This window comes from Oreochromis aureus, linkage group 10 (assembly GCF_013358895.1).
Source record: "Oreochromis aureus strain Israel breed Guangdong linkage group 10, ZZ_aureus, whole genome shotgun sequence".
NCBI lineage: Eukaryota > Metazoa > Chordata > Actinopteri > Cichliformes > Cichlidae > Oreochromis > Oreochromis aureus.
Window position 1 is genome coordinate 35,562,256 of NC_052951.1, and position 27,705 is coordinate 35,589,960.

The window sequence follows — 27,705 nt, forward strand, 5'->3', positions numbered from 1 at the left end:
ACAGGTACTGCACTGCAGTGGTTTGTATCATAACTATCTAACAGAACTTGCCATTTCCCATTTACCTGTACTCGGCTAATCTTAAGAAATTCAAAAGAAACACCAAGAATCCCATGGTCAAAAATATGATTTTGGTGTGGCATCAAGTTAAGACTCACCTCAATCAAGTTGATTCACTCTCAGTATTCAGCCCGTTCCCCCCGGGACGGGGTGAAGGGGGATTTAAAATATGGGCTGAAAGGGGCTTACAAAAAATAGGAGATCTTTACAATCCGGATAATAAACACTTACTGTCCTTTTGATGAAATGGTTGTCAAGCATGACATAGCCCGCAGCCAATTCTTTAGATATTTACAGCTGAGAGATTTTATTAGAACACAGCAAAACCAGTCCTTGTCCATTCCTGGCCTATCAACACTTGAAGAAATGATGGTGAAAGATTGCCAGGGAAGGGGCTTGATTTCTAAAATCTATAATGAATTGGTGGCCGCCTCTACAGAAACGTCCGTAAAGAAGCTTGAATCCTGGAGAGAAGACTTACAGGAGAACATCTCCCTTGAAGAGTGGGAGAGGGCTTGCACCAGGGCACAATCACAAACTGTGAACACTCGTTTAAACCTCTTACAGTACAACTGGTTAATGCGTACGTATATGACTCCAGTCAAACTTAATGCTTTCTACAGTACCATACCGGATGTTTGTATAAAAGGAAAAAGGGCACACTTCTCCATTGTTTGTGCCAGTGTCCTGAAATTAGGAAATTCTGGGAAGAAGTGAAACAATGTACTGAAGAAATATTAGAAATAAAACTGCATTTAGAACCAAAACTTTTTCTGCTGGGCATCTATCCAGCCAACTGTAATATAACAAGGAAACATCGCTTATTTTTAGACATAGGGCTGCTGATGGCTAAAAGAGTGATTGCCATTACTTGGAAAGAGGCAGATAGACCGAGAAGAAGTAAATGGATTTCAGAGTTAACATCTACCCTGCCCTTAGAAAAGATCACGTACGCAATCAGGGGTAAGCGGCGATGCTTTGATAGCATCTGGGGCCCCTTCAAAAACGTCCTTGCTAATAAAGACTTGCCCCACTTGGTGGAAATTCTTGGGGAGGATTCATAGGTGGGCCTCTGCAGTCCATGTGGGAATATGTTTGTTGCTTGACACTGAACAACTACTTTCTAATTTACATTTAACGTATACCTGTGAGGGTGCATAATTTATGGGAGATGCACACAGTTATTCCCCCCTTTCCCCCCTTTTTTTCCCCTTGTTTGTTTGTTTTGCTTTGTGTGTTGTTTTTGTTGTTTTGTCGTTCCTGTTTTTTTTTCTCGTCCTTTCCTATATGGCCCATTTCCTATAAGGCAGTATGTGTAGCTTGTAGTTTATGTAAGTTTAGCTACTTCTTTCGTTACGCTTCATAGATGTGTACACTGCTAAGTTCAAAATAAATAAAGACACTGTTGGAAGAAAAAAGCTTTTGTATTTAATTAAATATTTGAGTTTAGGGTTTAGTGGTTTTGGTTTTCTCCTTTGCTGATTGGTGTATTAACAAACTGGAATGAACTGCATCATTTTGTGGTTTATGACTGTGTTGTGTTTAGTTACCCCGGTTGTGTCATAGTGGTCTGACCAGCCATTATATATATACCTCTGCGTGTCATTTCCTGTTTAGGTCAGTTATGTTTGTTTGGGTTGTTCAGTTCTTTGCCTGAGTTCAGTTTTGTTTCTTTGACCTATTTTATGAGCTCAGCATCTTTTGGTTTGTAAAGATAATTTTGGGGGGATCAAATAAATGAAAACCCTCATTTTTCTGATAATTCCTGTGACGACTCCTGCTTTTTCAACTCAGTCCATCACAGTCAGCTTCACCATGATGGTGGTTTGTAGTTGTGACCAGAAGAACACAAACTGGGAGTAATCAGGACACTACAACATCGGGCAGAAAGTGCTCCCTCTAAGCCTGAAGGGAAAGAAAAAGTAACACACACATGTAAAGGAAGCTCTTAAAACACGTGGTTATCATCAAATCAGCAAAGATGCAGAGAAAAGAAGATCAGACACCAATGAGTGAGGATCATAGCATCATCATCATCCCTGATGTAGCAGGTTTATCAGAGACACTCTGGAGAGTCTTCTCCAAGCACGACATCCCAGTAGACTTCAGAACCACCGACACACTCAGACACAAACTAAACAGTGTAGCTGTGCAGTGCAGCGAGGAGAGCTCAGAGCTCTGGCAGAGCAACACCAGCTCATTCAGGTGTTTGGGCAGCAGGGGGCGATGTTTCCTCACACGTCCACTGTGGGCCTCACCTGTTTGTACCTGAAGGCTGTGAACTCACACTGAGGATGTGAGCTCAGAGTGTGAGGAGCCTGTCACGTGACTCAGACCACTGCAATAAAAGCAGCACTCACCCCGCCACAATAAGAGCCCGGCACTGACTTTGATGTGCAGACGTGAAACTGTGGGCGCTCTCTTCCTCACTCTGTCACTGCGCTGCTGTCTGACCTTCACACTGATCCTCTGCAGCTCACCTGCTCTTTGACACCCTCTGACTCTCACAGGTAGGACCTCCATCATCTCTTCTTCTTCTTCATGTGCTCCTGTGGCTGTTTGGAGGAGTTGGGCATGTTCTCAGAGAGGCTCAGAGTCTGTGTGAGGAAACGATCCCCACAACTAACGCCAGCCTCCACGCCACAGTCAGCACACTCAGACACTTCAGACAGAAACCAGAGTTTAGGAATCTGGAATCATTTGGAGTTTTTACAGAAGGAACTACAATCTAATAAAATCTAATAACATGAGCCTGTGATGAAGAGTGACAGCAGGTTGAACTTCATCTGTCTGATAAACGGACGTCCACATGACCGACAGCGTTTAGTAATTCTGCTTTTGACCAAACACCCTGTACATGATTATAAAGAAGAGTCAGACTTTATTATTTCAACTAATAAATAAGTAAATTCAAACATTTCAACTGAAACAGTCAACTAGAAACTGGACTGACAAACTGTGAATCAATTAAAATATAAACTTAAGTATTGTGATTGTGCAGTTGCTTTCACTGCATAATTAGGTAGCAAAACAACAAAGATGCAAAAGTACAGAAACAAATATAAGAACACGAAGTTTGAGTTACAGGAAGTTTGAGTTTTATCATGGCGCCCTTGTACACAGCCCCACGGCTGTGTACAAGGGCGCCATGATAAAAGCAGTCTTTAACTGCTTCCTGTCCGGATCCGTCTCTGTGCTGGTTTCCTGCAGGGATCACTGATGCTGTGATGACATGATGTCTCATTTGTTCTGCGTTCTTTAAAGAACCGTTAGAATCCGTCAGTAACATCAGTGTGGCCGACTCTATGCTCTCAGTTTGACATGAGTTCAGGTTTCCACGGTTACAGGGATGAAGGAGACGTGTCTCAGAGACAGTCGTCATTAGCAGCTCTGTAGCTGGACCTGATCCAACAGCAGAGCCCAGATGTTCCAGATGTTGGGCTGAGCTGTGAGGGATCCGGAGAAGGTCGTCCCATCATCACTGCAGTGCTTTTACTATCAACACATTTCAAACACAGAGAGATCCAGCTGTGTTCAAACCTCAGTCTCGATCAGCTGATTCCCATAAACCCACAGAGCTGATAGCATGATGCTAACTCTGACCTCCGACCCTGCAGACAGAGCACAGCTGTACACAGATGTTCGTGACTGTGAGACATGGACGCAGTGTGGAGACGTTCCAGTCACAGGGCTGATGCTGCCGAGCAGCACTGACCACACGCTCCACTCTCACTTCCCCTCATGTCTGCGGAGAGAGGCTGTGGTTTATTAATACACACTGAGGTGTGGGGGCGGTCATCGAACAGGGGCATTGAGACCCCTCTGCAGTCTCACAGCACGGTGAGGGGGGGGGCAGTCTCTACACCTTCACCTGAACAGACTGAAACCAGCGTGGGCTCAGCAGAAGCCTCACTGAGCATGCTCCGTGCATGCTGCAGGGCTCACTTCCTGTTCATGTGTCAGAGTGACACCGCAGGCTGGTGAGCCGGCGCCCACGGGCCCCATTTCAGTCTCAGCGTGAGTTTATTTCCCCTCTGACCACAGCGAGGTTCAGCTTACGCCTCTCACCGACTGCAGGGCAGACCCTCCACACACATGCAGCCCACACTGTGCACAACTTCAACTTCTATGTTACATTATATTACATTTACATCATGGTTATATTTATATTATGATTATGTTTGTCACTGCTGGCTTTTTACCACTCTGAGGTGCAGTTGCCATGGCACCCAGACTCAGCTTTCATACTGGTTTTATCCCCATGGATGATCTCCAAACCACCACAGCTCACTGCTCTCTCAGGTCTGGCACCAGGACCCGACTCGGGTTCACCCTCCTATGAAGAGAGATTATTAATCTTACCTGAGAGTGTCCAGAGTGTCCAGAGGACAGACGGACAGAGGGAAGGATGGATAGAAGGATGAATGGATGGATGGATGAATGGATGGATGTATGGATGAAGGCTGGATGGATGGATGGATGGATGGATGGATGGCTGGATGGATGGATGGATGGATGATGATGGATGGATGGATGAAGGATGGATGGATGGATGGATGAATGGATGGATTGATGGATGGTTGGATGAAGGATGATGGATGGATGGATGGAGGGATGGATGATGGATGGATGGATGGATGGATGAAGGATGGATGGTTGGATGAAGGATGGATGGATGATGGATGGATGAATGGATGGATGGATGATGATGGATGGATGGATGAATGGATGGATGGATGGTTGGATGAAGGATGGATGGATGGATGAATGGATGAAGGATGGATGGATGATGGATGATGGATGGATGGATGGATGGTTGGATGAAGGATGGATGGATGATGGATGGATGATGGATGGATGGATGAATGGATGGATGGATGGTTGGATGGTTGGATGATGGATGGATGGATGATGGATGATGGATGGATGATGGATGGATGGATGGATGAATGGATGAATGGATGGATGGATGGATGGATGAAGGATGGATGGGTGATGGATGGATGGATGGATGGTTGGATGAAGGATGGATGGATGATGGATGGATGGATGAATGGATGGTTGGATGGTTGGATGATGGATGGATGGATGATGGATGGATGGATGGATGGATGGATGGATGGATGGATGGATGACCTGATGGATGGATGGATGGATGAATGGATGGATGGATGATGGATGATGGATGGATGGATGGATGGATGAAGGATGGATGGGTGATGGATGGATGGATGGATGGTTGGATGAAGGATGGATGGATGATGGATGGATGATGGATGGATGGATGGATGGTTGGATGATGGATGGATGGATGATGGATGATGGATGGATGGATGGATGGATGATGGATGGATGGATGGATGAATGGATGGATGGATGATGGATGATGGATGGATGGATGGATGGATGAAGGATGGATGGGTGATGGATGGATGGATGGATGGATGGATGGATGGATGGATGGATGGATGGATGGATGATGGATGGATGGATGGATGATGGATGAAGGATGGATGGATGGATGGATGGATGGATGGTTGGATGAAGGATGGATGGATGATGGATGGATGGATGGATGATGGATGGATGGATGGATAATGGATGGATGGATGAATGGATGGATGGATGGATGGATGGATGGATGGATGAAGGATGGTGCTCACACAGTAGCAGGGTGTCACCATAACACCAGGTGATGTGGGTGATGTCACGTACAGGCTGAGGTTACCTCGAGTGTTCTTTAAGGACACAAGCTACAGGGGTGGCTGTAGCTCAGGTGGTAGAGCAGGTCAGCTACTAACTGGAAGGTTGGTGGGTCGATCCCAGTCTGCTTCAGTCTGCATGCCAAATATCCTTGGCCAAGATACTAACCCCAGTATGCTCTCCAATGCATTCATGTGTGTATTAATGTTAGTTAGACAGCACTACAAACTTAGAAAAGTGCTGGTGTGATTTGGTGAGTGAACGAGTTGTGTAAAGCACTTTGAGTGCTCAGATAGAGCTATATAAGAACCAGTCCATTTACCAAACACTCAAAGGGTCCTCTGAGGAGAAGCAGCTCTGAATATAACACAGTTAGACTGACCACAGGCTCACAGCAGAAAGCAGATGTGAGCCGTGACCTATGAGAGCTGTGGTTTAGGTCACATGACCAGGAAGAGCCACAGAAACAGACACTGCAGCTGTATTTATATAAACACACACACACTCTCTGACCACTTAAAGTGTCTGTTTCCTTTTCACAGTGACTGGCAGCTGAGGGGGCGGAGCCTGCAGCCATGTTGGTGGTGGTGTTGTTACTGATGATGATGATGAAGAGTGACGGTCAGTGACCTCGGCTTCTTTGAACAAACACAAATGTTCAGATTATTAATGAGCCTGATCACAGACGCGTGATCAAACAGCTCACAGAGCCAATCGTGACAGGCCGTCGAGGTTAAAGGCAGAGAGCAGAAACGAGTGTTCAGCAAACACCTGAAACTAGAAACAGTTCTGATATGAAACATTAGCAACAGACCTCATAGCTCTGGCAGGCACACCATCAGACCAATGGAGCTAAAACCTTCAATCCTAAAGCTGACAGGAAGCTAAACGTGCAGCTAATATGTTCACGGTCACTCGTCCTAGGTAAAAGTAGGACTGTGCTACATACAGAGAATCATAATAAAGCTTCCTGTCACGGTCGCCCAGCGTGTTCAGTTCAGTGTGACTGTTAATTCTGACTGCTGCATTTTACAGATGACTCGAAGCTCGGTGTGGTTTAGTTTTTCTCTGGTAGCTTGTTTCCTGTTCCTGCTCTTGTGTCTGTGGGGGTGTCCAAATTCATGGGCTGCATCCTCCTGAGGACGCATTTGTAGTCCGATTACATCACAGCGACGCGATGAAGGCTGTCCAAATTCATAGTCTCCTCCTAATGCAGCCGACAAATGCGTCCTCCTTTTCCCCGAATTTGAAGGATGGGTTGGGTGTGTCCTTCGTGGCCCACCATATCCCAGAATTCATAGCACGGCTCAGCCAATTCCAGTTTCCAACAATGGCGGCCGCTACTAAGTTTTAATATTACTCTTATTAATCTTTCTGGGTCACAAAATAAACTTTTAACATATTTTCAGGAGAGAATGTAGCTGTGTAAACTTCAAATATCCCGGCACATCATTTTTCAGATCACCACGGTCTTTCGCCACTCAGGTTAAATATATATATATGTATATATATATATATATATATATGTAGATATATATATATATATATATATATATATATATATATATATATATATATATATATATATATATATATATATATATATATATATATATATATACATACATATATACGTATATATATATATATATATATATATATATATATATATATATATATATATATACGTATATATACGTATATATATATATATATATATATATATATATATATATATATATATATATATATATATATATATATATATATATATATATATACGTATACATATATACGTATATATATACGTATATATATATATATATATATATATATGTCACTTAGACAACCTAAAAATGTTATTGTTTGGATTTTTCAGTGTTTCATTTGTTCGTGAGTAAATCGGTTTGGCTGAGATCAAAGTTATTAGATTAGATTGAATAAAATAAAACTTTATTAATCCCCCGGGTGGTTTTCACACAGCTGACTGAACGTCAAACAGAAAACTGATTAAACAGAAGTGTGAGACAGTCGAGAATTTATGCCAGTGTCCTGTTATATTTTACATAGCAAGGAGCAGACGGCCGAGTTTATTAAACTCCACCGAGACAGCGGTGACGCAGATCTGAAGGCTAGACCGTCCAATTCCACAGCTGTTTACTTCTGGCCTAACCCACCTTCTGAGGACCCGGCCCACGTAGACTACAAAGGCCGGGTCCTCAGGAGGATGCAGCTCATGGATTTGAACATGACTTGTGTTTCATCTCCTCATGTTTATCTTCAATCCTGCTGTCAAGTTCATCTGTCTCAGTCTTGGTCTCAGTGTCTGCTACTTCCTGTTTTATTTTGATAGTCCCTCGTCCCATTACATTCAGCTTTGCTTCCTCTGTCTCGTCACTCCTGATTCGTCTCTGCTGTGTTCCCAGCTGTCTCCACTTTCCTGTGTATTTATTGTCTCAGTCTTGCCTTGTTCTTGGTTGTGTTCTCTCCTGCTGTGTCTTCCATGTTTCTCTGGTAGCTTCCAAGTTTTTCTAGTTCTCAGTTTCTAGTTTTGATTTTTTTTTTTTCCCATCTACTCAAAGCGCTTTACATTTCAAGGTAAAGACACTACAATGATAAAGAGAAAACCACAACAATCAGACGACCCCCTGTGAGCGAGGACTTGGCAACAGCGGAAAGGAAAAACGCCATTTTAACAGGAAGACTCCTCAGGTACCCCCACCCTGGGGGTGAGGTTAAAATGAGTCGATGAACTGGGATCATTAGATTTCAGCAAAACATTAAAGAACAGGTTACTACAACTCCAGCTCCCAAGATGCACTTCTCTGATGACAGCCAATCACAGAGCTCTGTGTCTGCAGAACACAAAACTACAAAAATATCCTAAAAATCTAACCAATCAGATGCTGGTCTGATTTATAAGTGCAGCAGCAGGGGTTCATGGGTAATGTAGTGTTTGCATAAATGGTTATAACGGGGCTGAAAATGAAATGTTTGTGACCTTTGACCTCAGCAGGCGCTGCAGACATCATCAGAATGTCTGCCAACAGCAGCACGAGTGTCGTGCTGCCATCAGGCCTGCAGGGGGACCCGAGGACGCGCGGGTACGATGTCAGGTGGACTCAGATCCCTCACCTGCTGCTGAACTGGAACCGGAGCACGTGCTCCCACGGACGCTGCTCGATGCTCCCTGACGGCTCGCTTGAGTTCAGCCGACTTCAGACCCAAGACTCCGGAAGCTACACGCTGGAGGTGTTTGACAAGACTGGGTCGAGACTGCAGACCAAAGACTTCCTGCTGCAGGTGACAGGTGAGCCATTAGACTTCCTGTCTTTGTTATTGCATCACATCCTGCTGAGAGGAACACATTGCAGAGACTGAAGACGCAGGAGGGTGGTACACAAAGTAACACAATTTTACTGTCATACGTGTACAAATACGTACATATGTGTACATGTCAGTTCACCAAGCAGTACGTACTATTAGAGTCAGGTATATTTGTATCCAACTTTATTTATAGAGCACATTAAAAACAGCATGGTTACTGCTGTCTCAATAAAAGAGATAAAGGGGGGAAAAGTAAAAACAGCATGGTTGACCAAAGTGGTTTACAGTAAAAACAGTCAAATTTTAAAACCATACATTAGACAGACAAAGAAAATTAAATAACAAAATAAATAAATACATGAAAAAAATAAAAATGAATCATTAAATATCTCCAAAAGTTGAATCTGTTCATCTGGACGTAGCGTTTTGTGGGAGAAACGTTTCGTCACTCATCCAAGTGACTTCTTCAGTCTCAGCTGACTGCAGGTTTCCCCAGACCTTATAAAGGTTTGGGGAAACCTGCAGTCAACCTGCAGTCCAAAACCTGCAGTCAACTTTTGGAGATTTACTTTCCTGGATGATTGAGAATGCATCAAGACGAATCATTAAATAGTAATGCAAGAATAAAATTTACAATAAATAGAATTAACTAAGTAAAGAAGTTAAAAGTAACCAAAAACTGACTAAGACTGACTACAAGCTGACTATGACTCCTAAAACGCCTCGGAAAAAAGTTGTTTTTGAAAAGTGATTTGAAGATTTCAAGTGTTGGGGCCAGCCTAATATGGAGGGGGGCTTATTCCATGATCTGGGGGCTACAACAGCGAAAGCTCAGTCCCCCGGTGTTTCAATCTAGTCATGGGGACAGCGATGAGTGACTGGTCAGTTGATCTGAGAGACAGGTGTAGAAAGTCTGACAGGTAAGAAGGAGCCAGGCCATTTAAAACTTTAAAAGCAAACAATAAAATGTTAAAATGAATTCTAAGACAGGCAACCAGTGGACAGACGCAAAAACAGGGGTAATGTGCTCACGTTTGTCCCTGTCAGCAGGCAAGCAGCAGCATTCTGGACCATTTGCATGATAGTGAGGCCGGATCAATACCAACATACAGTGCATTACAATAATCAAGGCGAGTGGACATAAACGCATGTAAAACTCTGTCTGAGTGACAAAAAGAAATAAAACATTTGACTTTAGAGAGCTGCCTCAGCTGAAAAAAGCCATTTCTCACTGGCTGTTGACAGTTGGTTTGACACAGGATGTGAGAGCACCCCAGTCAGATGGTGGGACACCAGGGCCACATGGCCCAAATATAATGACCAGAGTCAGCAATTAATAAGATATGATTTAAAAACTCTCTAAAGTGCACACTCTGTGGGTACAGTTCTACCATGCAGTACATTCAATTCAATTCAATTTTATTTATATAGCGCCTAATCACAACAGCAGTCGCCTCAAGGCGCTTCATAGGTACAGAGAAAAACCCAACAATCATATGACCCCCTATGAGCAAGCACTTTGGCGACAGTGGGAAGGAAAAACTCCCTTTTAACAGGAAGAAACCTCCGGCAGAACCAGGCTCAGGGAGGGGCGGGGCCATCTGCTGTGATTGGTTGGGGTGAGAGAAGGAAGACAGGATAAAGACATGCTGTGGAAGAGAGACAGAGATTAATAACAGATATGATTCGATGCAGAGAGGTCTGTTAACACATAGTGAGTGAACAAGAAACACCCAATGCATCATGGGAATCCCCGGCAGCCTACGTCTATTGCAGCATAACTAAGGGAGGATTCAGGGTCACCTGGTCCAGCCCTAACTATATGCTTTAGCAAAAAGGAAAGTTTGAAGCCTAATCTTGAAAGTAGAGATAGTGTCTGTCTCCTGAATCCAAACTGGAAGCTGGTTCCACAGAAGAGGGGCTTGAAAACTGAAGGCTCTGCCTCCCATTCTACTTTTAAATACTCTAGGAACAACAAGTAGGCCTGCAGTGTGAGAGCGAAGTGCTCTAATAGGGTGATATGGTACTACAAGGTCATTAAGATAAGATGGGGCCTGATTATTTAAGACCTTGTATGTGAGGAGCAGGATTTTGAATTCTGGATTTAACAGGAAGCCAATGAAGGGAAGCCAAAACAGGAGAAATCTGCTCTCTCTTTCTAGTCCCTGTCAGGACTCTTGCTGCAGCATTTTGGATCAGCTGAAGGCTTTTCAGGGAGTTTTTAGGACATCCTGATAATAATGAATTACAGTAGTCCAGCCTGGAAGTAATAAATGCATGAACTAGTTTTTTAGCTTCACTCTGAGACAGGATATTTCTAACTTTAGAGATGTTGCGCAAATGGAAGAAAGCAGTCTTACATATTTGTTTAATATGTGCGTTGAAGGACATGTCTGTGAAGGTTCTCAGTCATCCAGGTGATCGTAGTCTGAGGAGCTTGGAAAGAAAAGCGTCTGGACTTCTTTAAGAAGACGTTTCATCCGAGAAGCTTCGTCAGTTCTGGGGTCAAATGGTGGAGAGTCCCAGATTTAAGCCCTGTGGGAGATCCCCCCCGAGAGGGACAATGGACCCCCTAATGATCCTCTACCTAATCACATGAGCCAAGGTGTGAAAACGGCTGTAGGTCACAATCAGCCGGGTGAGCTCATTGTGAAACCTAGCCCCCCACCCTAGGTTTTACTGTGAGGAACCTCACTCCAAGGTTACTCACAGTGTTACTGGAGGCCAAGGTATACCTGCAGTACATAGTACAGCAGATATGTTTCTACCATGTTTCCCATTTCAGAACTGGAAACAAAAACGGAGTCCACAGAAAACACTGGAGCTCACGTAAACAGTTCATAATAATAATAATAATAATAATAATGGATTGCATTTATATAGCGCTTTTCAAGACCCTCAAAGCGCAGAACAGTTCAGGACGTCGACCCACAGGCCAACGACAGAGACAAAACAGTTCAGGGGGCTGGCTGGAAGGAAAGCGGCGGCTTAGGCAAAGCAAGTCCAGATGCCAACCTTGCAGAAAGCAGTGGTGACGTGAAAACGGTTCAGAAGGTGACAGCGTATCAGGGCCAGCAGGTGTGGAGACCTCTGGCAGAGAAGAGGCAGAACCAGACATTGGTGGAGCAGCCCCTGGCAGATGAACGGCCGGCGACATGGCTGCTGCAGGCGATGGATGTGGTGGCAATGATGGCTTGATGGATTCTCCTGAGCCTCCGGCGGGAACAGAAGACAGCTGGAGGGGCCCCTTGGACCCTCAGAATGCCCAGTGGAGACAGACGCAGGGCCAGCAGGTGTGGAGACCTCTGGCTGAGGCTACGCTAACTGTAGCTGCACAGCGCACACAGCTGGCTTGAGATGCAGCTGTTAGGAGACCTGGGTCTTCAAACCAGAGTTTTGAGTTTTCATAATTATTGAACTTTGTTTTTGATATTATTTATCTTTTCTAGTCTTTTAGTTTATTTTTTAGAGTCCTGCTTTCTGGTTTCTGTCTGTGTTCCTAAGGCTACGTTCACACTGCAGGTCTTAATGCTCAATTCCGATTTTTTGATCAAATCCGATTTTTTTGTCTTCTTGTTCACACTACACATAAAATGCGACATCAAAGCGCTCTAGTGTGAACCCTCAAAGCTGACCCGCATGCGCAAAAAGAAGACGCCACACACAACGCGCTCTGTTTGGACCCAGAGCAAACAGTATTGTTTGGCTGATGGTCCTTAATATAAAGACTTCGGACTTTACGTTTCCAGATTTTTGCTTTAAGTTATTTTGTTATTTACATAATAATGTAGATGACCTAATAATGATCCTTTTTGCTGTTTTAGAGGAGCGGTGCTTCAAAGGATAATCTGCAGATTTCTGTCAGAATCTGCAGAAAATACAGTAAAAATAAAATGTTCGCATTTCTCCAACGTTGTCTTCCCAACAGTTTCACCGGATGGTAGGAAATCGTTCGCGATGTCCTATCGGGCGCTTCTCCGGCGCTGATAATTGGTGTCTGTCTTGTGTCAGTGACGTAAAAGACGGATTTAATGCGACATGACCGTTCAAACAGCAGTCGCTTTCTAAAACATCGGATACGTATCGGATTCAGTACCACATACGAAAGTGACCCAGATCGGATTTGAAAATATCGGATTTGTGCCGTTCACACTGTCAGACCATGATCGGATATGGGTCGCATAGGGGCGAAAAAATCGGATTTGATGCGCTTTCGCCTGCAGTGTGAACGTAGCCTTAGTTGCTCTGTCTCCCCTGCCTGCTGTATCCCCATGTCAAGTCTGCGTCTCTGTGTTATGTTTCCTGTTTTACTTTGAAGTCCACGTCTCACGTTATTGCATCAGGTTTTGCTTCCCCTGTCTTGTTAGCACTGATTTGTCCCTGCTGTGTTTCCCCTCTGTCTCCCATTCACTGATTGCTCCCTCTGTGTATTTAAGCCCTGTGTTTTCCTTTGTCCATGTCGCGAGCTATCCTTATCTTATACTGTGTGTTCTGTCTGCCTGCGTGAGTTTATTTTGTATTTTTTAGTTGTGTTACATTTGAGTTCAGCATTAACCCTCTGGGGTCGCCGGACATACCGGCGTGTCAAAATCACATGACCAATTTAAGATGACACAGCTACAAGATGCAGCAAGTCAGAGTCTCCATTTCAACTTGGGTCGAAAGTGCAGACTTCAAACTATATACCAGTTTTTGAATTGTGTCAATGGGCCACATAAAACTAGAGTTATGATAAAAAATACACGCAATGTTTATTTCTGAACAAAACAGCGGTGTTTACAGCGGGAACAACAGTAAAAACGGCGTTTTCTACAGACAGCCTAGCAAACACTCTCCGCTTCTGAGTGAAAAAAGAAAAAAAAAAACACCCCTTCCCTATTGGTGTTAGAGTTTACCATGTCAGCCAATCAAAAAATGATATGGCAACATGTGGCACTTGGTTATTTAGGGAGAAGGGGAAGTTTTTAGGAGTGACACCCGCGACGGAAAGCGGGTGTCAGAAAGAAAGAGAGAGAGAGCGAGTTTTCATATGTGAGACATTAGTGACGTTTAGCGTGTTTGGAGGCTGTAGTTAGTTTGTTGTGTAGTTATTGTTTTGTATTGTGTGTCGGTTAGACTGCTGAATTTCATATTTGATCTAAAAAAGCTGTCAAAGGCAGATTCCAGTGTAAACGCTGTCTCCACATAGAAAACAGGACTGATACACCTCCAGTTGTCAGACCTGCAGGGTTTAGGCCTGTGCTGTTCTCCTCTGTCTTATACTGAACACAAACTACATTTTTTGGACTGGCACAAATAATTTGTGTGCCTTCTTATTTGATGCAGCACACCTGATTGTTCTGTAAATAGATTTAAATGGTTATATAAAAAACGCCTGAGGCCTTGGCTGCATTTTTAGGTAAATAGTACCATATAACTTTGTTGTTTGCAAAACTTGTGCATAATTTTTAGAAATGTACAATTTCTATTTGCATTTCAAGTTATGAAAATGATTCGTTAAACATGTTTGTGGGTTTTACAGTCAAAAATATAACTTTTTTATCTAAATTTAGATCAACTGTGCTAATATAGTATGTCAAAATGAAAAAATAATTCAAATGTCAGATATTTGAGGTTGTGTTGAAAATAATGATACCAAACAAGGCAAGAAAAACATATTTTAAAGGTGAAATATAGAGGTAAAATCAAAAGTAGTCAAAAACGGCCAATTATACCCTGGACCCCAGAGGGTTAAAGCTGGTTTTGAGTTCACATTTTGCCTCCGAGTGTCTGCACTTTGGGTACCCGTACCACCACTCCTGCCTGCACACAGCCTCACTTGACAGCAGCGACTGGGGCTGTCCAATGCAGGCAGTCTGTCCGGGCAGTGCCAGCCAGATGCAGTCCTCAGCTGGCTGAATGAGCTCACCAGAGCTTCCAGCAGAAGACAGAGGTAGCTGGGTTGACTCGCCCAAGCTCTCGGCAGAGGCAGGAAGCTGAGACAGCCAAGCTCCAAGGTGAAGCAGCTGAAGGCGGCTGAGAGAGTTCAGCTGAGCTCTCAGCTGATGATGGTTGTGGCTGAACAGGTGGTTGGGCTAATAACTGAACTGGTGACTGAGCTGGAAACAGAACTGACGGCTGAGCTGGTGACTGAAGCAAAGGTTGTAGTGGTGGTTAGAAAGGTTCTCCTGAGCCTCCAGGGGAGACAGGGATGGGTGCAGGCACCTGCCGGACGCTTCCACCCGAGGAGTAGGTATGTGTGCGGAGGTTGGCTGTGTCCTGGTGGGCCTCACCTTAGGGACTGGCATGGGTGCCAGAGGAGACCAGACCCCAGTCACTCCCACCCGAGGAGTAGGTACGGGTGCAGGAGTGAACTGGTTCAATTGCTGCCTTCACCCTGGGAGCCAGGACAGGCACTGGCAACTGCTGGGAAGCTGCTGTCCCCACCCGAGGAGCTGGCACCGGTGCAGGGACCAGAAAAGCCTCAGCCGGCCTGGAAACCGGAGCAGGGAACAAATGGGCCCCAGCCCCCCTCACCGGGGAAACTGATACAGGTGCAGGAGAATGCTGGACCACGGCTGTCCTGGGAACAGGAGCACAATTCGAAATCGAATTTTGGATCACTGCTACACGCCATACAAGCAGGGCTACAAAGCTGTCTCACACCCGGCTTTTGGGAAGTCTGACCACAACGCCATCTTCCTCATTCCCCAGATGCTGGACTAGAACAGCGCAGATACTGAAGGACCCGTCCCATCCTGGCAACAAACTGTTCCAACTCCTGCAATCTTCTAGCTTCTATCCCCAAGCCATCCGGGCCCTAAACCAACCCCCACATTTCAAATTCCTTTAATTTTAAATATGTTTATATTGTCTATTCTGTAAAATAGTCAGATTGTCTATTCTTATTTAATTCATTTAATGTACAGAATTCACCTTGAACCTTGAACACTCAGGCACAGGAACAGGCTCAGAAGAAACAATCGTTGGGAAAGCGCTTCCATCCTCAGAATTAGCAGCCACTGAGGAGCACGAGGGAGAGCACAGACACGACGGGAAACGTAACAAAAGGAGGGGAAAACAAGGCACCAGAACTCCAATACAGAGAGGGAGACACGGGGGGGGGGTCCTTAGAATAACAAACTTAAGATGATACAGAAACTGTCATGATCCTGGATCCGTTTGACCCAGCGTTTTGTGTTTTTCTATTTAGTGTGATTTTGGTTCTGTTCTTCCTCTGTTTAGTGTTTACACTGTTCGGCCTGTGTGTGTCCTTGTATGAGTAGTTCCTGTTTTATTGTGAAGGTCTGTGTCTTATGTCAGTGTGTTCTGTTTACGTTTTCCCCTGCCTCGTCAGTTGTGATGTCTTCTAGGTGTGTTCCCCTCCCGTTTCCCTTCCCCTGATTCCTGGCGTGTGTATTTATAGTGTGTGTTACCTCGTCCTCGTTGCTGGTTCGTCTGTGTGCTTCCCCTCCATCGTTCTGTGTATTTCTCTCCGTGCTCCTGATCTTTCTCCCTGCAAGGTACCCTCGTTCGTGTTCTGGTTTTGTGTTAGTTTTAGTTTTCCCAGTTTAGCGTATTATCTGTTATTTTCCTCGCCCCCCTTTCTGTTGTGTTGTATTCCACTATTGGTTAATAAAGCTCACCCTCCACTTAAGCAGTCTGCCTCTTGGGTCCATTACTAATCATCACACGGCCTGCCTCGGCACCCCGTGACAGAAACACAAGAGTGAGAGCGCTGGGTCAAACCCAGGACCATGGACCACGTCATTATAGCACTGGACTCAGAGGGAGCAGAGTGAAGACAGTCCTTTGAATGGAACCTGGCCAGCAGCCTTTCAAACCACCGCTTCCCAGCATCATCCTGACCGACGCACGGTCGTTCATCAACAAAATAGACAAACTGAACCTACCACTCACCACACAGCCACCTTGGTCATCACAGAGACATGGCTACGAGAGGAAATTCCTGACGCCTCGATGCAGCTAGCAGGCCGCACAATGCACCACAATGACAGAAAGCTTAGAGCGGGGAAAGCAGAGGAGGAGGTTTGTGCATCTACACAGTTATCTTCATCATTATCATCACACAGAGAACTGCCTGCAGTGCTAATAACAGCAGTCTACATACTTCCAGACACTAATATTAGCTCAGTGCTTGCCTACCTGCACGACTCGATCTCCTGACAGCAACAGACATATCCAGAGGTAGTACACGTCATCGCAGGGGTCTTCAACAGAGCATGCTTAAGAAATGTGCTGCCTAAACTTGTTCAGTACGTGATTGTGTCTCCAGTGACTCCAGTGGTTGCAAAGTGCTTCAAGAAGCTGGTCCAAAAACACATAAAGGACTGCCTCCCACCCAGCTTCGACCCCCACCAGTTTGCCTATAAGGCCACTGAGAATGCATTTTCAAACTTGGACTTCCCCCCCCCCCGCTCCACGTGTGCATGGATCAGAAACTGAACGTTCACAATCAGTCAGGCAACCAGAGATCATCCACCCTGTCACTCAGCACTGGCTCACTGCAGGGATGTGTGCTGAGTCCACTCCTATACACCATCAACACCAGTGACTCCCACGCACTAGTGATGGTGAGATGAAGCCTCATGATGAACTGAAGCTTTCCATCCAACTGGTCAACTCATGGTTCGAAGCATTGTGATTATTCATTTGCTCTACTGCGCCATCAAGTGGACGATTCAAGTGAAACAGGCTCTGTGATTATAATGATGTGTAAACCTCTAAACTGAATAAATAAACTGTTTTCATGGTTATTTATCCCGAATATTGTCTCAGTATATCTGATACAAAAGAGAAAGTGGAAACTATCAGGACAGAGTTTTGGTATGATTGTGTAACTGTGTAATCATGCTTATGTACATCTGAATAATGACACAAACTAGTGTGTGGCGCTTCACTTTTTAATAAACTAAAAGACAGAAATCAGATTACAGGATCTGTAGTGTTGTTTATTTATATTATGGTACTTATCATTCGTGATATTTATTACTGTGTGCATACTTTATTAGGAGAGATGAGATAAAAAAAAACTCCTTGCTGGTTCCATCGAAGAAGAAAATGCTCAAGTAGCTACGTAGCACGTACGTAATCCAGTTCCACAACACAACGTGGTGGGGGGAATCAGCTGTGTTTTGCTGCCCGTTTTATTTTGAATCTGGCACGAACCGGCGAGCCAGTTCCTGAATCAGTCACGTGGTACAGACTGCCCGCGAGGTCTCGAACGTCACTGCATACATAATCAAAACAAGCCTCGATACGCGCTTCACAAAAACTCCCCCGAGCCTACACTTCGACACAGAGGACACATCACTACCATGCACCCCATCAGAGTGGTGTCGTCTGCATCACGACACCACTCTGATGGGGCTCATCACCAACGATGATGGCACCGCCTACAGAGATGAGGTCCAGCGACTGACCGAATGGTGTAGCTACAATAACCTCACCCTAAACACCAAGAAAACAAAGGAAGTGGTCATGGACTTCTGCAGAACAAGAACTGATCCCCCTCCCCTCTCCATAAAAGGTGACTATGTGGAGAGGGTGCCCTCCTTTAAGTTCCTCAGCACCCACATATCTGAGGACCTATGTTGGTCCACAAACACATCAGCCTGGTGAACAAAGCCCAGCAGCGCCTCCATTTCCTGAGAGCTCTGAGATGGAACAGGCTGCAGACCGACCTCCTAGTGTCCTTCTACTGAGCCACTATCGAGAGTGTGCTGGTGCACGCCATCCCAGTGTGGTACGCTGGTTGCACAACAGCTGACAAGAAGAGACTCCAGAGGGTCATCAGAACTGCAGAGAAGGTGATCGGCTGTCCACTCTCCTCCCTGGACTTAATTGCCAGCTCAAGATGTCTCCAGAGCCAGGGCGATTATAAAGGACCGCCTCCATCCTAACCACCACCTCTTCAACATCCTGGCCTCTGGAAAAAGGTTCAGATCCATCAGGTGCAAAACCAACAGCTTCTTCCCGTGGGCTGTCAGAACTCTTAATGCAAACTAAGATCGTAAACAGACTTCTTCAATACATCCACTCTGTTGCTGCTATTGCTCCTGTCTGTGTCCTGTGCAACATCTTGGCAGATATGCAATTACCATCCCTATCCTTAATGACCATGGCCCACCCAATTTATCATATTATATGATTGTGTATACACCCCCTTGTGTACACAATGTTTCCTTTAGCTTATACATTGTGTATATAGTGTTTTTATATTGTTTATTTTGTTTATGTATATTATTTTTTATTTTTGCACCTTTGTGGTCTTGCTATCTAATTTCGAGGTTCAGGGAACTCTGCAATGATAATGAAGAAAATTCAAGTGAAATCCTCAGAGCGGGAGTTCACAGACTGGAGTGACTGACACAGAATTAACAGGCTCAGCGTAGACTGACTGTAGAAATTAATCCAGGCTGAGTGTGCGAAAAACAGTCACTTTCACTCACCACCAGGGTTTGCTCAGCCAGCGAAGAGTGACGGCGGCGTGAACACCGCTTTCTCCAGGAAGATGGAGGAAACGACAGACTGGGTAGCGTTACATCCGGCGGGCCGGGCAAGAAATCCTCCAGCAGTTGGAGCAGGTGAGCAGCCGTAGCTGGAGGGTGAAGGTGGAGGGTGTGGAGCCAGAAAGTACTGTATGAGGATGATTCAGCCATTGGTTGCATAGCTTATTCACAGTGTAAATAATGTCCTCCCGGAGCTCCTCCGATGGAGCGAATGCCGCTGCGTCCGCTGCGTGGTCGCGTAGTTCAGTCATGATGTGCTGTGTTGCAGGCAAGATGAAGGACCCAAAATGCAGGACTCAGAAACGGGGGGGGGGGGGGTGACTTAGGGCACAGTTTTGTTGCTGGACAACTCTTAAAAACAATAAACATTAGAAAAACAAACCAAAACCTCAAATGCAGAACTAGAAACTAGACTTCAAACAGGAACCTAGAAACTAAGAGACTCACTCTGGGAAAAACCAACCGGGACTCGACGAGAGCGTCCGCAGAAAAACGAGGGTACGACGCAACACTGAGCTAAAATACACTGAGGGATAACGAGGGCACAGGAGGAGAGCACAGCTGGGAGTAATCAAACATGAGACCAGGGGAAGCAAAACCAGAAGCAGTGACATGAGACACAGACTTTCAAATTAAAACAGGAAACACGGCAGGCACAGACTGCAGAGCAAAATAGAAAACAGAAACCAAAACACTGGTGGTCAAAAAACATGATGCAATCCAAAATCAGTAATAATAACACAAAAACCAAAAACACTGGGTCACCGACCCAGAACCGCCACACATGCAGTACAGCAGGTATATGTCCACCAGGAAACCAGAGAAACTATTAAAGTAAAACAGGAAACAGCCCAAAAGACTTGAAGTGACCAATGACACACACACACTTCTTGATGATGATAATGATGAAGATAACCTGTGTGCAGGTGGACATTGTGTGGATGCCTGATCACAACTGTTACACAATAACACACATCACTGTGAAACACTCACAAACATGCCTTCATTGTAACGATCAGATCTGTGAGTCTGTGCGAGTCATGTGACCATCTGCACTGCTCATCAGTTGTGATGTCATCAGCTGTGACGTCATCAGCTGTGATGTGAAGATCAGCTGTGTCTCTGTGTCCTCAGACCACAGCAGCAGCCATGTGGTGTCTTCAGTGTCCGTCTGCGTCGTCCTGCTGGTTCTGTTGCTCTTCTTCATCGTGGTCTTCATCCTGAGGAAGAGGAGGGTTCAGAGGAAGATGACCACAGGTATGACAGCCAATCAGAGACAGCTCTGGCTCCACAGCAGATCATTGATAAGGAGACCTGACTGAGTGATAATCTGCTCACAGGTCAGAAGGAGGAGAAGGAGGAGAACATTTATGTGGTGATGAAGGGTTGCCAAGGTAACAAGAACAATGAAGAGGAGAAGGAGAAGAAACTGGAGAAAGAGGAAGAGCCCCTCTATGGTAGGCACATACTGACCCTGATGGTAAAAGCACTTCAGTGATCAGTGTTCACATACAGACTGCAGTACTAGCAGCTCGTCTGAGCACGCAGTACAAACAGGAAGTGATCAGACAGACTTCTCCGTGTTTACGTCGTCTGTGCTCAGAGAAAGTAGAAACACTAGAAACAATAGAAACGCTGTGAAGCTCTCTCTGAGTTTGACCTCCATGCTGTTAGTTATTTGGAGCTCAGTTTTACTCTGGCTCCGCCCCCTCTGACACTCTGTTATTTCAGTGACTCAGAGCAGCCATGGTATTGTGATGTCATTATAAAGGCTCCAACAGCACGAACACATCCAGAGGTCCAGCTCAGGTGAAGCTAGCAGCTACAGCCACCTGTGTCACCATCCACCTGTCAGTCACAGAGGCCACGCCCCCAATAATGCAAAAATGTGATTTAAATAGCTGTTGTGTGTATCAGGCTGTGAGCATGTTTATTGTAATATGGGAGTCTATGAGGACTGACTCACTGCTGCCTCTGCTGGACACCAGAGGAACTGCAGGCTGGTGGATGGAAGCCTTAAACAGTTAAATTAAATATTCACGTCATCAGCTCAGTGTGTTTAACTTTCTCATTATTCACAGCTTCATTAGAACATAAACTATCATCGATCATTTCTGAGGTTATAAAATCTTTTGTGTGGTCAGTGATGAAGGAGGGTTGTGTGTGCAGTCTGCACTGAACAGTTTCAGCAGAGCCGCTCTGAGGGGATCAGGATCACCATTAGTAACATGAATCTTCTTCCTCTCCACAGTTCCCTGCAGTCCTACAGTTTCCTCCCAGCATGAAGACAGTGTGTACGTGTGAGGACCAATCAGAGCCCAGCGTGTCTGCTCTGTATGGAAGCCTTTGAGAGACTTTATTAATTGGAGATAAACTATCTGAATTTCAGGAGCAGGACCACGCCTCCAAACACGCCCCTTCCTGTTCTTACCTATATTTGACCCCCCAGCTCTACAACCCCCCCTTCTCATTAGTACTTGGGGACGTCCCCTCTGAGCCTTCCCCAAACTGCGGCTCAGTTCGTGTTTAAGCCGTCTGCCTTGATCTAATAAAACTGCTGTCAAGCTAACACGAGGACGTGTGAAAGTGATGACGTACACCAGTGTTTCCCAACAACACAGGTGTGCCGTGCCTTTCCCGTTGTTACTCTGCTCTGAAGATGTTACCATGGAAACGTGGACTATATCTCAAGTTATTTGATAAAATGTGACTTTTCTGAAAGCAACATGTTCATAAATATAAATAACTTTTATTTTTCAAACAGTTTTGTTAAAAATCACATTCAGACTCACTGGACGATTTATCAGGTACACCATGTTAATACTCAGTGGAGTGAATTTTGTGGATTTTGCTTGTTTGTGGATCAGATTCAGCGCGCTGCTGGAAACCTTCCTCACATCTTCTTCAGTATCTTCTTCATCCTGAAGTATTTTGATATTTCTCTGTAAAGTCGTTTCCCTTCCTCTGTTTCTTTGTTATTAAGGTTCTCTGGACAAATGTTTCTGACAATAATTCAGATTGACTTTTATTATCATTATGATATTTACATTATCTTGCATTGCTGGGATGTAGAATCTTTATACTTAACAGACTCCAAACCCGTCTAATGGTATATTTTTACCCAGCGATTCCCAGTACCTCCTCACCTCGTCTTGTTTCCTTTTGTACTTTATTAAATTTTGGAAACATTATTTTTTCATGTTCTGAAAGTCTTGATGTGAGTGTTTGTTTGCATCGACTGTGCTGACGTCTGACTTCAGCTCATTTATTGGTTTGTTTAAATCCAGAGTGTCAGACTGACCCGCCTCCTCCTCTGTGATAAAAAAGCTGGATGCTGATCACTGCCCACTGTGCTAGCTCTGAATATCAGTCCTTACCCTGACACCATCCCCCTGTGTACTTGATCCAGTGTTTACAGCCACCTTATCATCAGTTATTCCTTCTAACATTCCCGTTACTGTTGTCCTGACTCTAGTTTTCCTTTCTCTACCTGCCCACACAGGTTATGTTTATTCTAACACCTCCCTCATTCACTCACACTTCTACATCAGTGTGTGGAGCTGTATACAATTAAAGTTGTATGAATACATCACATCCTCCTCCACCCGTCTTCACGTCAAACATCCTTGTAGGATAAAATCCCAGGATGTTTCCTGAAGGTTATATCTGGTTTCCTGCTCCTGAGGCTGCAGACGGTGTAATATTAACATTACGTGTTTGGAGAAGCTCCCTCAGATGCCTCAGACCTGCACGGATCCAAAGATGAATCTTTCAGACTGAGAAACTTTGCAGCTGCTTTCACGATGATCTTTATTCTCTCAGTCAGCTGATGTTTGTGACAGACCTGGGATCAGTTTGTTCACAGTACTGACGGGCTGGTTATGATCTGTCTGTGCTGCTGGTTTGAAGCCTTCAGTGCTTCTGCATGTCTGACCCTCTGTGTGCAGCAGTATGGTTTCCTCCACAGCTCCACCTTACAAACCTGTCCCCACATTCACCGTAGAGATGTTCCACACCTGGTTTCCTTTGCACATGTCAGCAGTGTGTCCATATCTCTGACACCTGAGAGGGGGCGGAGCATAAACTCTTACACTGAAACTCGAGCCTATCATCATGGAGCACTTTAAACTCCTAACAGACGTACTGTCCACTTTTTCTCCACTCCTGAAAGTCGTCTTATTCCTGTCACGTCTCCTCCTCAAATCCCTTTCTCCAGTTCTTCTCCCAGAGGAGCCTGAAATCTCTCCTCCTCTTCCTCTTTCCTCCCTCTTCCTCTGCAGTACGTCTCTCTTACACACCGCTGGTAGCTTTAGAGCTTTGCCTGTTTGTAGAGCAGTGGTTCCCAAACTTTTTTTGCTGGGCCCCCCTTTGTTTTACGAGAAAAATGTTCGTGCCCCCCACCACCTGAACCGGGGGAACAAGTCATGGCAGGATCAGCCTGATATTATTTGTATCCCGCTGTAACTTTACTGTATAAAGAGCTAACATCTCCAACATGTCAGGAGTAAATGGCGCCTGTGTGTGCGGCTTGTCTTCAGATGTTACCTGTTTTGTTTTTGCTAAATTTGTTAACATCTTTTTTCTTCAAAAATGTCTCTGCTCTTCTGGCTTATGACCTCCAATCGTTACTAAATATCAGAGCCACTGTTGAAGAGCAAGGATGTGAGGATTTTCGCATTCCACCTGTGTTAGAGACTGTACCACTGTTCCTCCGCCGTGATTCGCCCTGCCATCCCTACAGGAAGAAATGCCACCGAAGGCAAGGGAAAGGGGGCGGTGTATTGGTAAAATTCAAAACCTGCATGGCTGCATCACTGATGACTAATCCTTGCGCTCTTCTGGACAAACTTGCCTGACAACAAGTTGTTCATCTCCTGGCGATCCCTGGAATCGGTTCACCGATGGATCGTACCTGTGGCCCCGCATCTCAGCGTCCAGCTTTCACGGCATCTGTCCCCTCGTCTTCGCAGAGGTGGATCACCAGAATCTTTGTCCTCTGGGTCAATCACCCCAGCCAGCTAGCAACCCTGTGTTAGCTAGAGTGGCTCTAGTTAATGCTATGTCGCTAGCAAATAAGACCTTTATTTTGAATGACTTCTTCACCACTCGTTGCTTGGATTTTCTTCTGGGTACAGAAACTTAGCTAAACTTGGGTGAGTTGAGCCCGCTTTCTGAACTTGTCCTTCCAGACTGTAAAATTCTCAACTCGCCTCGGTCTACCGGCCGGGGTGGAGGCTTAGCCACTGTTTATAACAACAGTTTCAACTGTAGGCAGCTAACAGCTGATGCTTATGCTAGCTTTGAACTGCAGTTGTTTGAAATCCAGCCGTCCACTCCGATGCTATGTGTGCTGCTGTACCCACCACCGAAATACAATAAGAATTTTATCCAAGACTCCGTTGAATTCTTGGCAGGAATTATGCCAAGGTATGACATTTTTTTAATTGTAGGGGATTTTAACATTCCCAGTTGCTGCTTAAGTACACCGCTGCCTAATGACTTCTTAAATCTTAAAAAACATAACCTGGATCCAGCAGTTTAATCCAAATACAGACCAGTTTCTAAATTGCCTTTTCTTTCTAAAGTCCTTGACAAAGTTGTCCTTCTTCAGCTCCAGACCTTTCTAGATATAAATGGCGCTAGTAATTCAGTCTGGTTTTAAAATGCACCACAGCACTGAAAACTACTCTTTTAAAAGTTTTTAATGACCTTTAATGAACTTTTACTGACTTGGGAGATTCAGCCATTGTCATACTATTAGACCTCAGTGCTGCCGTTGGTACTGTAGATCATGGGATTCTTATTTTTATTTTATTTTTTTTTTATTTGTTCATTTCAGGCACAACAATAAAGTTGAACATAAAGTGCACAAAAACAAAAACAAACAACAAAATGTACCTGAAAAGGAGTGGGATGAAGAAAACTTATTAAATCCCACCCCTATATTCACTTATCAACATAAACAATAAACTTCCCGCAGCTACGCCCAAGCAAAACAAATAGAACCTTCATAACTGAATACAGAATATATTAATTATAAATTGCGTTACCACAGGTAACAGGCAATAATAATTACAAGTAACAAACACACATACATATACATACATACCTATATATCTACACACACATGTACATATATATACATACATACACACAAACTTTTTTTTTTTTTTTTTTTTTTTTTTTTTTTTGAATCCATACCAGCAATGGTAAGAGAACAGACATTTCAGAGCACACTAAAACCATCATTGAGTATACTGTGACCAGACCAACTGTTTGTAGAGAAATTTAAATCTATGAATATTTTTGCATTGTTTCAGTTGTAAACTCAGACTGTTCCAGATTTTCACACCACATACAGACACACAAAAACCTTTACGGGTTGCTCTCGGCTTGAGCGCTGTGTCGGTATCAAAGGGACTGCACTGGAGTGGTTTAAATCTGACCTGTCCAACCAAAGTTTTTCTGTTGGATTGGGGGATACGTCATCCTCAAAAGCCTCTGTTGGGTCTGTTCCCACAAACCCCGCTAATTCTAGAGACTTATTCATCATGAATGAAAACAAGACAGTCAGCGATCGATCGATTACTTGCGCAAGGGAGGCCTCGTCTATGTCCAGCATGGAAGTGACCCCGATGAGGGCCTCCTCTCGCTGGCTTTTATTGACAAACTTCAAACAATAGTTTACAAAACACCTCCCCTCGCAACCCCCTTTGGTTACAAAGACAAGGCACTGTATGTATATGCATGCAGGTGTGTGTGTGTGTGTGTGTGTCCTCCTGCTGACCAAAGGGTCGTAAACGCAGGAAGCTTACATCAAAGGAAGTAGATCTTCCAGATAGGATGTATCTGCTATAAAACCTCCCCCAACACAAAGTGGTTAGAGGTGCTCAGGATCAAAGGAATAGCTTTGATAATACTGCTTGAACTAAGACTGTACAAATTTAAGAAACACAATGGCAACATTCAACAATTAGACCTAACAGCCTCACTGTCTTGTGGGGTCTCCCAGGGGTCCATTCTTGGTCCAGTTCTCTTTCTCTATTTGCTGGGGTGGCTGTAGCTCAGGTGGCAGAGCAGGTCGGTGGTTCGATCCTTGGCTCCTCCAGTCTGCATGGCAAATATCCTTGGGCAAGATACTAACCCCATGTTGCTCTCCGATGCATCCATCGGAGTGTGAATGTGTATGAATGGTAGACTACTTAGCACTTAGGTCAGAAAAAAGTGCATGTGTGAATGGGTGTGATTGGGTGAATGAATTAGTTGTATAAAACGCTTTGAGTGCTCAGACAGAGTAGAAAAGCGCTATATAAGAACAAGTCCATTTACCATTTACCATTCTATTTACATGCTCCCTATGGGTTCAATTTTTAAAAAACATCTCATTCCATTGTTATGCAGACGACTCACAGATTTACCTGCCACTGAAACGTAAATCTGTGAGTCCCCTGAAGGTTTTGCTAGATTGTTTGGATGATGTTAAGCCATGGATGGCTTTAAACTTCCTTAACCTAAATGAACAGAAAACAGAGGTGACTGTGTTTGGTCCCTGTGACCACTGCCACTTTGGCCCTTTAGAAATGTATAAAAAAACCCTTTGCGAGGATCCTAGGAGTGATTTTTGACTCTAATCTAACGTTTGATAAACAGATTAATGCTGTAATCAAGTCCAGTTTCTTTCATCTTCAGCTACTTGCTAAAGTGAAGCCATTTCTCTGTTTTTAGAGGCTCTGAGGGAGCTATCAATGCCTTCATTTCATCTCGCCTCGACTACTGTAATAGTCTTTACTCTGGTGTTAGTCTGTCATCAGTTAGCCGTCAGCTGGTCCAAAACGCTGCAGCACCCTCATACATTTGTGATCTTGTAAACTGGAGCACTCCTGCGAGATCGCTGAGGTCTGCGGACCAAAGCTGTCCCGAGGTCCAGATTAAAGCGCAGAGGAGATCGGGCCTTTGCTGGGACCGCCCCTTCACATCAGGACCTCCCAACATTGGACACTTTCATAACCTGTCTGTCACTTTTATTCCTTGGCTTTTAAGTCAGAATGAGTTTGTATTACTTTTATTTGTCTTATTTCTTAGTCAAATTATCTAATTTTATGAA

General features: G+C 44.5%; 1 protein-coding gene across 4 annotated transcripts; it reads left to right on the forward strand.

The window, feature by feature from the left end:
- Positions 1-2,443: 2,443 nt before the first annotated feature.
- Positions 2,444-22,792, forward strand: LOC116324333. Of its 4 annotated transcripts, XM_039618065.1 has the most exons (7): positions 2,444-2,570; positions 6,306-6,384; positions 8,780-9,073; positions 19,548-19,676; positions 20,736-20,858; positions 20,942-21,058; positions 21,853-22,792. In XM_039618065.1, the coding sequence occupies exons 2-7, from the start codon at positions 6,339-6,341 to the stop codon at positions 21,903-21,905; spliced, it is 762 nt and encodes a 253-aa protein (XP_039473999.1). In that variant the 5' UTR covers positions 2,444-2,570; positions 6,306-6,338; the 3' UTR covers positions 21,906-22,792. The 4 variants fall into 4 exon arrangements, with proteins under 4 accessions (XP_039473999.1, XP_039474002.1, XP_039474000.1 ...); XM_039618068.1 differs by lacking the exon at positions 19,548-19,676 and having other exon boundaries at positions 8,777-9,073; XM_039618066.1 differs by lacking the exons at positions 2,444-2,570; positions 6,306-6,384 and adding an exon at positions 8,395-8,475.
- Positions 22,793-27,705: the final 4,913 nt, after the last annotated feature.

Excerpts from the sequence above, each read along its gene's own strand:
- LOC116324333 (XM_039618065.1), top strand. The coding sequence starts at position 6,339 with ATGTTGGTGGTGGTGTTGTTACTGATGATGATGATGAAGAGTGACG. Across the intron at positions 9,074-19,547 it reads CTTCCTGCTGCAGGTGACAG|GGTTTGCTCAGCCAGCGAAG; the intron begins GTGAGCCATTAG and ends ACTCACCACCAG. Across the intron at positions 19,677-20,735 it reads TCCTCCAGCAGTTGGAGCAG|ACCACAGCAGCAGCCATGTG; the intron begins GTGAGCAGCCGT and ends CTGTGTCCTCAG.